The sequence below is a fragment of the Sebastes fasciatus genome, chromosome 3 (assembly GCF_043250625.1).
Source record: "Sebastes fasciatus isolate fSebFas1 chromosome 3, fSebFas1.pri, whole genome shotgun sequence".
Lineage (NCBI taxonomy): Eukaryota > Metazoa > Chordata > Actinopteri > Perciformes > Sebastidae > Sebastes > Sebastes fasciatus.
Genome location: NC_133797.1, coordinates 33,976,175 through 33,989,227, shown reverse-complemented (window position 1 = coordinate 33,989,227; position 13,053 = coordinate 33,976,175). Strand labels below are relative to the sequence as shown.

General features: G+C 41.8%; 2 protein-coding genes across 4 annotated transcripts in view; one reads left to right on the top strand and one right to left on the bottom strand.

Annotated features, from left to right (window-relative positions):
• The window catches only part of pik3r5 (phosphoinositide-3-kinase, regulatory subunit 5), an 82,474-nt gene that overhangs the window by 22,113 nt on the left and 47,308 nt on the right, over window positions 1-13,053 (bottom strand). Inside the window, exon 1 of one of the 2 annotated variants that reach the window (XM_074630514.1) lies at window positions 5,036-5,331. The exons of the other annotated variant lie outside the window; for it this stretch is intronic. The gene's annotated coding sequence lies outside the window, so the exon portion shown is untranslated. Of the gene's footprint in view, window positions 1-5,035; window positions 5,332-13,053 lie in introns of those variants that run through there. 2 annotated transcript variants of the gene reach the window in all.
• Window positions 10,455-13,053, top strand: part of ntn1a (netrin 1a) — a 73,310-nt gene continuing 70,711 nt past the window's right edge. The window contains exons 1-2 of one of the 2 annotated variants that reach the window (XM_074630520.1): window positions 10,455-10,649; window positions 10,809-11,867. In XM_074630520.1, the coding sequence (XP_074486621.1) occupies window positions 10,844-11,867 (1,024 nt within the window). In that variant the 5' untranslated portion in view covers window positions 10,455-10,649; window positions 10,809-10,843. The remainder of the gene's footprint in view (window positions 10,650-10,808; window positions 11,868-13,053) is intronic. The other variant, XM_074630519.1, reaches the window with a different exon arrangement.

The window sequence follows — 13,053 nt, the reverse complement described above, 5'->3', positions numbered from 1 at the left end:
ACACAAACCATTGTCCATATATCCACACATGCATATACAGTATCCACACACACACACACACATACACTGTACGCCTACAAACATCCGACCTGCCGACCTCATCATTAACGCCGAGGCAGGAAGCTCATGCAAAAAGTTCAGGAGGGCAGAGGAATGAAATTCAATTATCCCCCACCACTTCACTCCTTTTCCTACAGTTACCATTCAACAACAATACCAACAGCTCCAGAGGTAAACACATCAATGAAGCCCTTTTTCTCAGCGGGCCCTCCTCCCCAGAGAGAGGCATTGTGTCTAAGAGGTGTCCCGAGTGGCACTGAGCGGGACTATAGAGCCGAGCGTGTCGGACACTTGTGCTAAGGGCTGCGCTCATTGTCAGGGCTGGACAGAGCTGGACGAGAGCCCGGCCGGAGTGGAAGGAACTAATAAGTCAGAGCCGTGATGACTCCTGCATCCAGGAGCGGGTTCAATGGAGACGTGTAACAGTAATAAAAGGTGGTGAAGACCTCATATATTGTGGCAAGATGCAGTGAAAGTGCTGTTCTGATGTTTATCAGTACTAGTAATAGTTCTGCTGATGACATCAAGTTACAAAGATTTCATATGCTGAGTCTTTGGTAATGTATGAATCATTTAAAGTCACCTTTGATCATTTTCATAAAAAAATAATTGAAAATTACATCCGTGAAGGTCGGGGTAAATGTGTCATACCAAGCATCATAATTCAACAAGCTTTATTATACTGTGTCATCAGAGGGCTGGGTTACCATGGTACTGTGAGTGGTGCCACACTGATTGGGATTTTAGCTGAAAAGGTCCATCCCAACTCCAGCAGAGTGTCATTATAGTTGTTTACGTGGAGTTGCTAGTAGTGTTGCGAATGCACAAGTCTGTGGTGTTTCATAAGAGGATGTATGCAGCACATCCCTAAGAGTCAACAAGGTCACTTCCACTTTTTCACGGGTTGCAACTTGCAACAGTCAGACAATAACAAGCGGTGCTCGCGTAGTGATCGAGATCAACTAGGGTCAAGTCTTTCCCTCCTCTTCTCTGCTGTCTCTCTCCTCTTTACAGGTATCAACATTTCCCAGATGAACCGAACCACTGCACCTCCACCTGTGTCTCTCCTTCTCTTATTTTTCCCTCTCCTTCCATCTCCTCGCAGGCTGCTTCCCATCTCTCCCGCTGATCCCATTACCAACTGCTTCCTAACAGGAAGATACTTCCTGCTAAGCTGAGGAAGCAGGTGCCTCCCTATTGTTGTGGTGTGATCAGACTCCCAGATAGACTCCCACAGACCAGGGAGGAGAGCTTGTGTGTGTGGATATGTGTGTACAGTATGCGTGCCTGTCATTTTTATTGATGGATAGAGTCTGATATTCACATCCAGAGCTGTTACCCCTCCCGCCCCTCTCTCCCCACTGACCTACTGGATGTGAACTGACCTCTTATGGCTTTAGGAAACAACAGCGGCCCGACTCCAAAGCTCTCCTGTAACTAAGTGTTTCCCTTTAGTTCAAACAACCGCTTCCGGTGAGAACTCACCAGTCTTGAGTGTGAAGCATAAAACACATCCCTGAGGCAGCTAAAACCTTTTGTGTTTGCCATCATATCACAAGATCTTCATCAGCTGACAGTTTGCCAAGATGTCATGGAATTGCAAATGTTGAAATTGTTATTTCTAAGCACTTCAAGGACTTCTTGTTCCTGGTGGTCATGAGGTGAGATTGTTTTGTGAACTGCTGTTCCCAAGGTCACAGATCAACTATTCTTTTCTGCAGGCAGTTTTAGCAAATAAATCTTTAAAATTTAATGCAATTTGGAGATGATTCTTTCTGTGTTTCACTGCAACATCTTGCTGCACTGTTGTATAATCCTTTCCTTCATGGTGAACTTACTCCATTAGAACTACAGTATATGCAGCTACTGTACAGAAGTGACAGAAGTAGGAAGTTTTGCAGCCCTCATTCCCAGGGCGTCAAATATCAAGGCTTTGTCACGGCCGTCTGTTGGTTTTTGGTACCGCCGCACACGGCACCTTTTAGCGCCACCATGTGATGCACGGGGCGTTCCATTGACTATAATGTAAACCCATCCGCGGCAACAGTAAACGCTCCGAGAAAGTCCGCCGTGAGCGCACTAACCACTGTTTATGTCTCGTGCGCTAAGTTTCCCTTTCACGTTAGAAATCAGCAGTTCGTTCGTGTCTCGTGTTCACAACGTTTAGTGTCTTTTTCACTGTACAAACATAGTAGTTTTAAGCCCAACCATTCTTTCCTAAACCTAACTATAGTGGTTTTGTTGCCTAATTCTAAAGGGTCACCAAGGGGTAACTATAGTGGTTTTTATGCCAAAAATAAAGTGACGCCAAGGGGCGTGACAAAGTGGCAGTATGTGACGAGTTGGGATGACATCACCAAACTACAGCACCAAAACATAAAGGTTGTTTTTTAAGATTTCTTTTTGTTCATTTTCATCTTTATTTGACGGAGGACAGTGTAAAAAGGGGGGAGAGAGAGGGTGGGTTCCCTAGAGGTCCCGAGGCATATATGGCATGCGCTGTAACCACTCGGCTACCGAGGCGCTCCATAGAGGTTGTTCTGTCACTTACAGAACAGAAAGCCACTCTCCATAACCTTTGGTCTTCACTTCCTCAATAAATCCTGATAAACACATGATGAAACAACCACTAATGCAAATATCAGATGCTGCAATATCAAGTAATGACACTTAACTCCAAACAACAGGGAGCCAGCGCTGACTCTGCTGCACAAACAGGACTGAGTGAGTCCTTGTCTGCTCCATTTCACACTGAACAACACCGAGTTTTATCATCCCACAAATAATGAGGATGCAGATATCCATGATTTCCAGGAGAAAACCATATCCTGTTGCATTTGTTTAAATGTGATATGGGTAAAAACACTTTGCATGCTTTAAGGCTTACATCCCTGAATACTTTTATTTTTGCAACAACAGGTGTGTGTTGTGCACGTGCGGAGATGCACACACGGGGGTGTTGACCTCAAAGTATGTGTCGTAAAGGTGAAAATGAAGATTTTACTGATACCACAGCCGTAAAAAGAGACAAACAGGAAGCAATGTTGTGAATAACATACAGTGTTGCTCTGGGATACTGTCATCAACTTCTGCTAGATGTGAAATTAAAAAAAGACGACAACACATCGTGACATCCTTCGCTCTTCAACAAAGCTTTCAATATCTGCTTCTTCCAATTGCCATTAGTCTGTGTTCTTTTTTTATTATTTCAACCCTGACACATGTCCTACTACGGCAGTTGAAATTTCTCAACAGGAGGTGTGTATTCACACTAATTGTGCAATTTAACAATTTCTAAGAATTTTGGTGATCCCTTCCTTGGGTTGCGCAGGAAGAGTCTGTCATCATCTGATAGGCAGGAGGGAAGCTACAAGGACTTCGTTACATTTAAAGCAGCAGTAGCCAACAAGTTTTTGGCATCATTGGGCAAAAATTCTACAATAACCTTTCAGCATATTGTAATTCAAGTGTTCTGAGAGCAAACTAGACTTCTGCACCTCCTCATGGCTCTGTTTTCAGAAAATCTAGCCCGTGATGGGAGACTTTGGCCAATCACAGGTCATTTCAGAGAGAGAGAGAGCGTTCCTATTGGCTGTGCTCCAGCTGGTGGGCGGTGCATGTATTTCTTCAACTGATCTCAACATGACTGCCGGGTCACAAACTTTCTCATTTTCCAGCTAAACAGTACACTACAAGATGTTTCTGAAAACATTTGAGGTGCGAAATAGGCATTACAGCAACAGAATATTGATTCATATTTGATCAGCGCTGCCTAGTTTGAACGTCTGATGGGAGTTCGCGAGTGATTGACAGCTGCTCAGAGACGGCAGGCTCCAGATCGGCTCTGATTGGTTGTTTTCCTCCGGTCTGTGAAATATTGCAGATGCCATTAGGAGCACCGGAGGACACAGAGGAGCACCGGAGGTCACAGAGGCACATGAATTTTTTTCAGATTATCTGTCTCGTGCAGATTTGTAAAAAGAAAACAACAAATGTTCACGTGGTTGGTGGTTATAGTAAAAAGGATGTTGAGTTCAGGCGTTGGCTCAGTAGAGTTTCTGGGTGGAGTCCTCAGAGACCACTGACAGACTCTCAATCTGAATTTATGCTTCAGGGACACTTAACAGGATTCTCCGCTTGCATCCCTGGTTGTCACTTTTCAGTATATTTTTTATATCCATCCAAATAAAAGATGAATCGAGTACAAACTTACTGGTATTTGTCCTTTTATGGAGTTGAATTATAACCGCATATAAATCAATTACACTTCACCTGCTCTACAAAACCAACTACAGCCAACATGAACCCATTATCACCTTATCATTAAGTTTAAGGGGATGTCCCACATATTGTGTTATCTGACATCAACAGATAACACCGGCTTAAATAATTGTTCAAATTTAAATTTAAAGCGAGATAACGTCCATGCGCCTAACACGTGTCCTTGCATATCTACTTCCTCAGCATTTATTAAAAGTATGAATCATATCAAGTCTCTGAAAAAAGCAGAAGTTCCCAAAAATGGTATCACAGCGTGGGGGCCTGTGAGCTCACAGAGGGGGGGGACAGTCAACACCACAGCCCTGCTTTCCCATCACTGAGAGGCTGATGCTGCCCAACTGACAGAAAACAAGACACCCGAGGCGTTCACATTGCAGAGAAATGAACTCTGATATTAAAAACCACATTTGTATGAGTCAAAGCAAGATGACACAGAAAGTTGACTGACAAAACCGGCTTTAAAGACAAGAGTCTTTTAGAATAATATTGTAACAAATCATCATATTCTCATACTTTGTGTACGTGCATACCTAGATGCAAACATGTTAATAGTTTCAACACTTCCAAATTAACAGCCTACTGTCAGTTATTGTTCGCAGAACATTACTAGAAAAGACAACCAGTGTCAATGACTGCTGTCACCGTCTGAGCCCACAGAGCATGGAGCCCTTCAAAATAAGATGCACTGTCTTACCTGCTATTCACTGTCCAGCATCCATAACCTCTCTGTATGTGTCTAAAGAGTCCAAGTGTCTCCAGCTCAGTGCCACTGCCATTCATTCACCGCAAACGCATCACGGTTTAACAGTCGAACCCACATCCTGGGCACGGCGGAGCAGAGCAGTGAAATCAGCCGCTGGTATCTGGTTGTAGCTCTCTGCCTGCCTGCGCTCCACACACACACTGCGCCCTCACAAACAGGAAGTGTAGCCTACGAAAGAGGTGCATGCGAGCACAATGACGGAGGCTGCTGGTGTGTGTATAGGTGGGAAGTGTGATTGTGTGTGTGTGTTTTGTACATACAAGCGTGTGTGTGAGAGAGAGGGAGGTTGCATGTGGATTATGAAGGGATGTTGGCCCCTAAAAGGAAGTCATCTGTTTGACCTGGTTTTGTTTTCATGCTATTTTCACACTTGGGAGTAAAGTGTCTTTGTTTGGGTGTTTTGGCTTTGTCCATTATTTTCTTAATCTTGGAAGGTATTACTCTGCTTAAATGATTTACCACAAGAAATACAGTTTTTCAGTGATTTTGACCAATATACATTTCAAAATTAAGGATGCAAAAGAACAAACAATAACAATTATTGTCTTTTAGTAATTTGTATCCAGTTAAAATTTCAAGTCCTAACAGCTAATAATACTAATTACACATACATATATACGCTCAGTGGTCACTTTATTAGGTACACCTTGCTAGTACTGGGTTGGACTCCCTTCTGCCTTCAGAACTGCCTGCAGTGGGTAGAATTAGAGCAAATATAAAACAAAGTTATTTTTATAAAACGGTCACTATATCCTGACAGTAGTGCATGAGACAGGTAATCTGAAAAAAATCATGTGCCTCTGTGTCCTCCGGTGCTCCTAATGGCATCTGCAAGATTTCACAGACCGGAGGAAAACAACCAATCAGAGCCGAGCTGGAGCCTGCTGTCTCTGAGCAACTGTCAATGTCACGCGAACTCCGATCAAACGGTCAAACTAGGCAGCGCTGATCAAATATGAATAATATTCTGTTACTGTAATGCTTATTTCTCACCTCAAATATTTTCAGAAACATCTTGTAGTGTACTGTTTAGCTGGAAAATGAAAAAGTTTGTGACCCGGCAGCAATGTTGAGATCAGTTGAGGAAATACCAAGCACCGCCCACCAGCCGGAGCACACTTTCTCATATTACAGCTAAACAGTACACTACAAGAGAGATCTAAGTCTGCGAGTGATTGACAGCTGCCTCCGTTGAATGAACAGCCAATAGGAACGCTCTCTCTGAAATTGAGATATTGACATGATGGCGTCATGCAGCCTTTGCCCTTTGTGACATGGCACGTTATCCTGCTGGAGATGGGTACACTGTTTACTGAGAATAAAGTGTTCCTCTGTGTTTGTTTCCTCTGTGTTTGTGAAGTCCACATCCCTGCTCTCTCTCTCTCTCTCTCTCTCTCTCTCTCTCATTCTCTCAGTCAGGGAAACACTGATCTTACTTCCCCCTCCTGCTTTGCCTGTCATTTGCATTTCATATATTAGTGCAACTGTGAATTCCCCTTCTTTTGAAGTGAGGGAAATGCGGTGACATACAAAACAGTGACCGTAAACACTAAGACTATTTCAGCTCATGCAATTTCTGAGTAACGTTTGAACATTTGTCAAAGGTTATTAATAATACACCATAAGGTGAATGAATACTGTGATTTTAATACTTTAAAACTCTAATGAAAGATAGTTAAGGGAAGTTTATTATCATTTTATTATTATCATTAGTATTATTAGTATTCTTTTTTAATTAGTAAACAATTTTTTGGCAAATTGTATTTGATATTATCTGTTATTCAATGTAATCTTACTTGTCTAAGAAACATGTTCTTATTTTTACATTTGATTATACAGGATTAGATTTTTATTTTTTTATGAAAAGTACAGATGGTACTATAAAAATACAAAGTCTGATGATGGAAGAAGTGAGGTAAAAAAACAAAAAGTAATAATTGTATAATTAATTGATCAGGTTGTAGTTATGATTTGGTGTGCAGGATTAATAACCAAAATGTAATCCAGAAACTAGGTTTGTCTTCAAACATGTCTTTCTCCTACTGTTCTCCCCTCACTGGTAGTTTGTTGCCACTTGTATCTTACAAGCCATGATGATCACTGCACCACAGGACACCAAATTCAAAAACAAACCAAATCTACAGCCAGGCAAGTTATCCCAGACACTGAGGGCTTCCCTACAAATATGATAAATAGACAGGAAAATCGCTGAATGAAAGCAAATGCAGAAGAGAGAAAAACCAAGCTAGATTGAAATTGAAAAAAAATAATAATAATACAGGAGGAAGAAATTGTGCAGGAACACATTGAAAGTAAGTTGCTGAGTGAAGTTAAGGAAGAAGTAACAAAGAACAGGATCCTGAAACAAGAGACAAAGCTGATAAAATTGTTTAGAAATGCAAAGTGGCCACAAGCACGACCTGAAAGAAAAAGAACAGGATCACGTTTGTTCTTTTTTCAGTTAATTTCTGCCTGCACACTTTTTTTACACCATTGGCAAAAAAAAAGTTGCTTTTTAAGACGTGTTCTCTAAAGGTCTCATGATCTCTACAGTAGCTTCTCCATACAGGATTTCCATTGTGTTCTTGTTGACATGTGCATGTTCGAAAAGCCTCAAAAACCAGCTGATTACACAGAAGTTTCTTTTTCGTTGTTTGTTTTTTAAAATTGAACTTCTCTGTTCCTCTATTTCTGTATGGAGGCGACGTTCTGTGAGCGTCGGTGGGATCGATTGTAGATGATTTCCAGATAAGGGAAGTCATTTAGTGTCCTCTTTTGCCTACAAATTTTATGAAACACTATAAACCTTTTTTTTGTAGCTCATTTATTACATAACAATTTAACCTCTACTTTGAGTTTATATGGTTATATTTCCTTAAAAGATACTTAAAAATGTAATATATAATATATAGGGCTGTCAAAATTAACGCGATAATGCAAATTTGTTTAAACGGCACTAATTTCTTTAATGCACTAATGCAAACTTGTGATTTTCAGGTTGTAGCGGGCTCAGTTTTAAAGCTACTGGTTATCATATGAAACTATGAAAAACAAAGGAATCCATAGCATATTTTTTATGCTAAATGCAGTACCTGTGAGGGTTTCTGGACAATATTTGTCATTGTTTTGTGTCAATTGATTCCCACTAATACATATGTACTTGCATAAAGCAGCATATTTGTTCACTCCCATGTTGATGAGAGTATTAAATACTTGACAAATCTCCCTTTAAGGTACATTTTGAACAGATAAATAAATAATTTGTGATTAACCAAGATTAAATATTTTAATCGATTGACAGCCCTAATAATGTATAGAAAAAGTTAAGTTAAAATATATGGCAGTATTATAAGTTAAGTCATATGATCCTTACTGTACATTCTTATTTCCAGTTAAAAATAAAAATAATAATAATAATAATCCCTTGCAAATCCTGAAAATTATCTAATTTATTCTTTCATGTATAAATTTGTGTGGTTTAGGGTGCCTTTTTCCCCCCACTTTAAATCCCTCAGATTGTTTCATTAAAAATCTCAGCACTAAAAATATCTCATCAGTCTGCAGCAGCATACAGTATCCTCTAGTGGTACACTGTAGTATCCACCATTCAGACCTGCAGCAGCCAATCAGCTTCATGCTCATTAAACAGACGGTGTTATGCCTCCACCGCCTGGGAAGAGCAGGAGACACCGCTGGCTGCAGCTGGTTCTCTCTATGGGCGCTAGATGGAGCTGTTACTTCTACTGCCAACATTCAACAGGTCCAGTGACGCTGCACTAGGTTGGACTGCAACGAGAGAGCCACAACACAGGACAGGACAGGACAGGACAGGAGGGATGTATCCTGCAAAATAATGCAGTTTGATTTTTCAATATATTGTTTGCAGGTATAAGTTTTAGTGTCATTTCATGCACTAGCGTGTGAGGTTTGGTTTTCAGTGACAGTAACATCATGCTGGAGACGAAACTGCTACCAAATACCTGAAACCTGAATCACACCATGCAAAGGGAAACTTAAATCAAGCAAACTGCCACATTATGAGCATTTCACATTTTAGTGTCTAGGCTATTTTATTTTGAAGGAATCCCTTTAAATATTGGATAGTGGACAATCTTCAATGCATTTAGATGACTATTCTTACATGATCCTGTACGGTGGTGTTGTGTTTATGGGAGACTTCTGCTTGATATAATTCGCTTTTCTTTGATTTCATCCTCTAATGTAGCCTACCTTAATTACCCTAGATTTAGTACAGGTTACTACTAATACAGCTTGTAGCCTTACAGCAATGGCATTCTTCAGAATTGTAGTATTTATCACCAGGATACTACAAATCATTTCACCCGCTTGAATTATGTAAACGGTGAAAGCTGCTATAATTATTATCATTTTACTATGTAATGATAGGCTTAATTATAGTTTTTGCTTAATGTGCTATGCTGCACACCCCGATGATTTAAGGTGTTAATTCAGGTGAAGGTGTGGTGAGCACTAAATCAATGCTTCCAGTTGTTTTCTCTTTCTTCTCCTGAGGTAATTCAATCACACGTCAGATCTTCTGATGTGTGAGTGAATGTTTTATATCATTGTCAAATGCTACTAAAATGTTTGTTTGGAGAATGTTTGGAGACAAGCTGTGCCATCACCAAACTCTCTCTCTCTTCCCCCAGAGAAAGAGAAAGAGAAAGAGAGGGAGTGAGAGAGAGAGAAGGAGAGAGGGAGAGAGAGGGAGAGAGAGATGGAGAGAGTAGGAGAGAGAGAGAGAGAGAGAGAGAGATGGAGAGAGAGGGGAGCGAGAGAGGGAGGGAGGAGGGAGACAGAGAGTGTGAGAGAGAGGAGAGAGAGAGAGAGAGAGAGAGAGTAACGGATAGTGAGAGAGAGAGATTGTGAGAGAGATAGACAGAGAGAGAAGGATAGAGAGAGAGAGAGAGTAAAGGAGAGAGAGAGAGAGAGTCAGAGAGAGTCAGAGAGAGAAGGATAGAGAGAGAGAGAGAGAGTAAAGGAGAGAGAGAGTAAAGGATAGAGTGAGAGAGAGAGGTTGTGAGAGAGAGAGAGAGAGAGAGAGTAAAGGAGAGAGAGAGAGAGAGTCAGAGAGAGTCAGAGAGAGAAGGATAGAGAGAGAGAGAGAGAGAGTAAAGGAGAGAGAGAGTAAAGGATAGAGTGAGAGAGAGAGGTTGTGAGAGAGAGAGAGAGAGAGTAAAGGAGAGAGAGAGAGAGAGTCAGAGAGAGTCAGAGAGAGAAGGATAGAGAGAGAGAGAGAGAGAGAGAGAGTAAAGGAGAGAGAGAGAGGTTGTGAGAGAGAGAGAGAGAGAGAGTGAAGGAGAGAGAGAGAGAGAGAGAGAGAGAGAGAGAGAGAGGTTGTGTAAAGAGCAGCAGGAGGAGTGGGACTTGCTATAAGGACACCACCACCAGCGACTCTTAAATCAGCCGCTCCTCTTATTTTTACGCAGCAGATTTGAAGCAACAAAACAACAAAACAGGAGCAGCTGCGATAGAATAGAGAAAAAGTAGCTTACATCTTTTTTTTTTTTTTTATTATTCTCAGGTAAAGTGAGCTGTTTTATTATCATTGTCAAATACTAATATATTGCCAAAAATGTTTGTTTGGAGAATGTTTGGAGACATGCTGTGCCATCACCAAACTTAACTCTCTCTCTCTCTTTCTCTCTTCCTCCAACACGCTGTGTCTTCTCTTGTCCTCCAGCGGTCAGAGACACTCGTGGACCGAGAGGACCTACCATGATAAGGCTTGTGGACATAGTGCTGTCTGTGCTGCTGTGCCGGAGCTGCCTCGGCGGCTACCCGGTGAGCCTCTTCGCGGCTCAGCAGACCTCTCCTCCGGACCCTTGCTACGACGAACACGGCAACCCGCGGCGCTGCATCCCGGACTTCGTCAACTCCGCCTTCGGCAAGGAGGTGAAAGTCTCCAGCACCTGCGGACACAAGACACCCGGCCGCTACTGTGTTGTGACATCCACGGAGAAAGCAGCCGATGAGGAGAGGACGAGGAACTGTCACAGCTGCGACGCGTCGGACCCCAAGAAGTACCATCCTCCGGCGTATTTAACAGACCTCAACAACCCGCACAACCTCACCTGCTGGCAGTCAGACAACTTCCTCCAGTACCCGCAAAACGTCACCTTGACTCTCTCTCTCGGTAAGAAGTTCGAGGTGACTTACGTGAGCCTGCAGTTCTGCTCTCCAAGACCCGAATCCATGGTGATTTACAAGTCCATGGACTACGGGAAAACTTGGGTGCCCTTTCAGTTTTACTCCACGCAGTGCAGGAAGATGTACAACAAGCCGAACCGAGCCGTGATAACGAAGCAGAACGAGCAGGAGGCGGTGTGCACGGACTCCCACACCGACATGTTCCCGTTAACCGGAGGACTCATCGCCTTCAGCACGCTGGATGGAAGACCGTCCGCGCATGATTTTGACAACTCTCCGGTGCTGCAGGACTGGGTGACGGCCACCGACATCAAGGTGGTGTTCAGTCGGTTGCACACTTTTGGAGACGAGAACGAGGACGACTCGGAGCTGGCAAGGGACTCGTATTTCTACGCGGTGTCGGACCTGCAGGTCGGTGGGAGATGCAAGTGCAACGGGCACGCATCTCGGTGCGTAAAGGACCGAGGAGACGGGAGTCTGGTGTGCGAGTGCAAACACAACACCGCAGGACCGGAGTGCGACAGGTGCAAACCTTTCCACTACGACAGACCGTGGCAGAGAGCCACAGCACGGGAGGCCAACGAGTGTGTCGGTGAGTCCATCCATCCATCTCTCTCTCAATTCAATTTGCTTTATTGGCATGACTGTCAGGTGAACACTATTGCCAAAGCGTCAATTCAATAATAATAATAAAAAAAAGAACAAAATAAAAACAAAAACATATATATACACATATATACAATTCATTAACCCTCCTGTTGTCCTCGTTGACCCGTTTTAAAACGTCATTATATCATAAATATGGATTTCTTTAATCTAATTGCCCCAAAATAACATGGATGGTTGCCCTACTGTGGTCTTTGCAAAAATATTGACCACTACTTTCGTTGAATTGTGGGTGTTTTATTCAAATCTATAGCATCTGTGGTCTTCCCCAGTCAAAATTGATGGGAAGACCACAAGTGTCATTATGTGCTGCTATTAAAAAAATGGAATGCTTTCAAAACAGTATTCTGACTAAAAGTTAACATATGCAATATATATATATGTGATAATCCATCAATATTATGTTACTCTGATAATAACTATAGTCAAAATAATTCATAATATCTGCTTTTTAAAAAAAAAAAAAAATAGGTATAATTTCACGGAAATAAGGTTTATTAACCTTAATTTCCCCCCAAAAAAGTGTAAAACTTAAAAATTAGGAATGAAGTTGGCCAAAAAGGTGTAACACAGACTTGGGTGATAGTTTATACTGTATGCTTTACATCTATTATGTGTTGTTGTTGTGGTTGTCTCTTAGGCTGTGACATGCACTGACATATCCTGCAGCTTCTATGGCGATGACACTATTTTCTCCAAGTAGATGTTGATGTCTCTCTCTCTCTCTCTCTGTCTCTCTCTGGTGCTGCTGAGCGCATCAATAGCTGGTACATGTTGGATGCATTTTATTTGGGGTGGCTTGGACGCACTGGTGTGATTTTATCATTAACTGTCTGCTGCAGTGGAAATATTTCCAAGTTAAAGAAAAAGAGATATAAATCATTATTATTGGGATAGATGTGATGTAAAATCTGCAAAAATTGGGCATGCAAAATGATGCGTTTGATGGTCTTTTAAATGTAAAATATAAAATAATAATAAAATATTTTTTTTATATGCGACTAATTTTACAACTTCAGTTCATTAAATTCCGAATTCTTTGCACAAAACCACAGCAAAGACATTTTTTTCCTGATATTGTGGCGCTCGTCTACGAGCGTAAAATTGGGGTT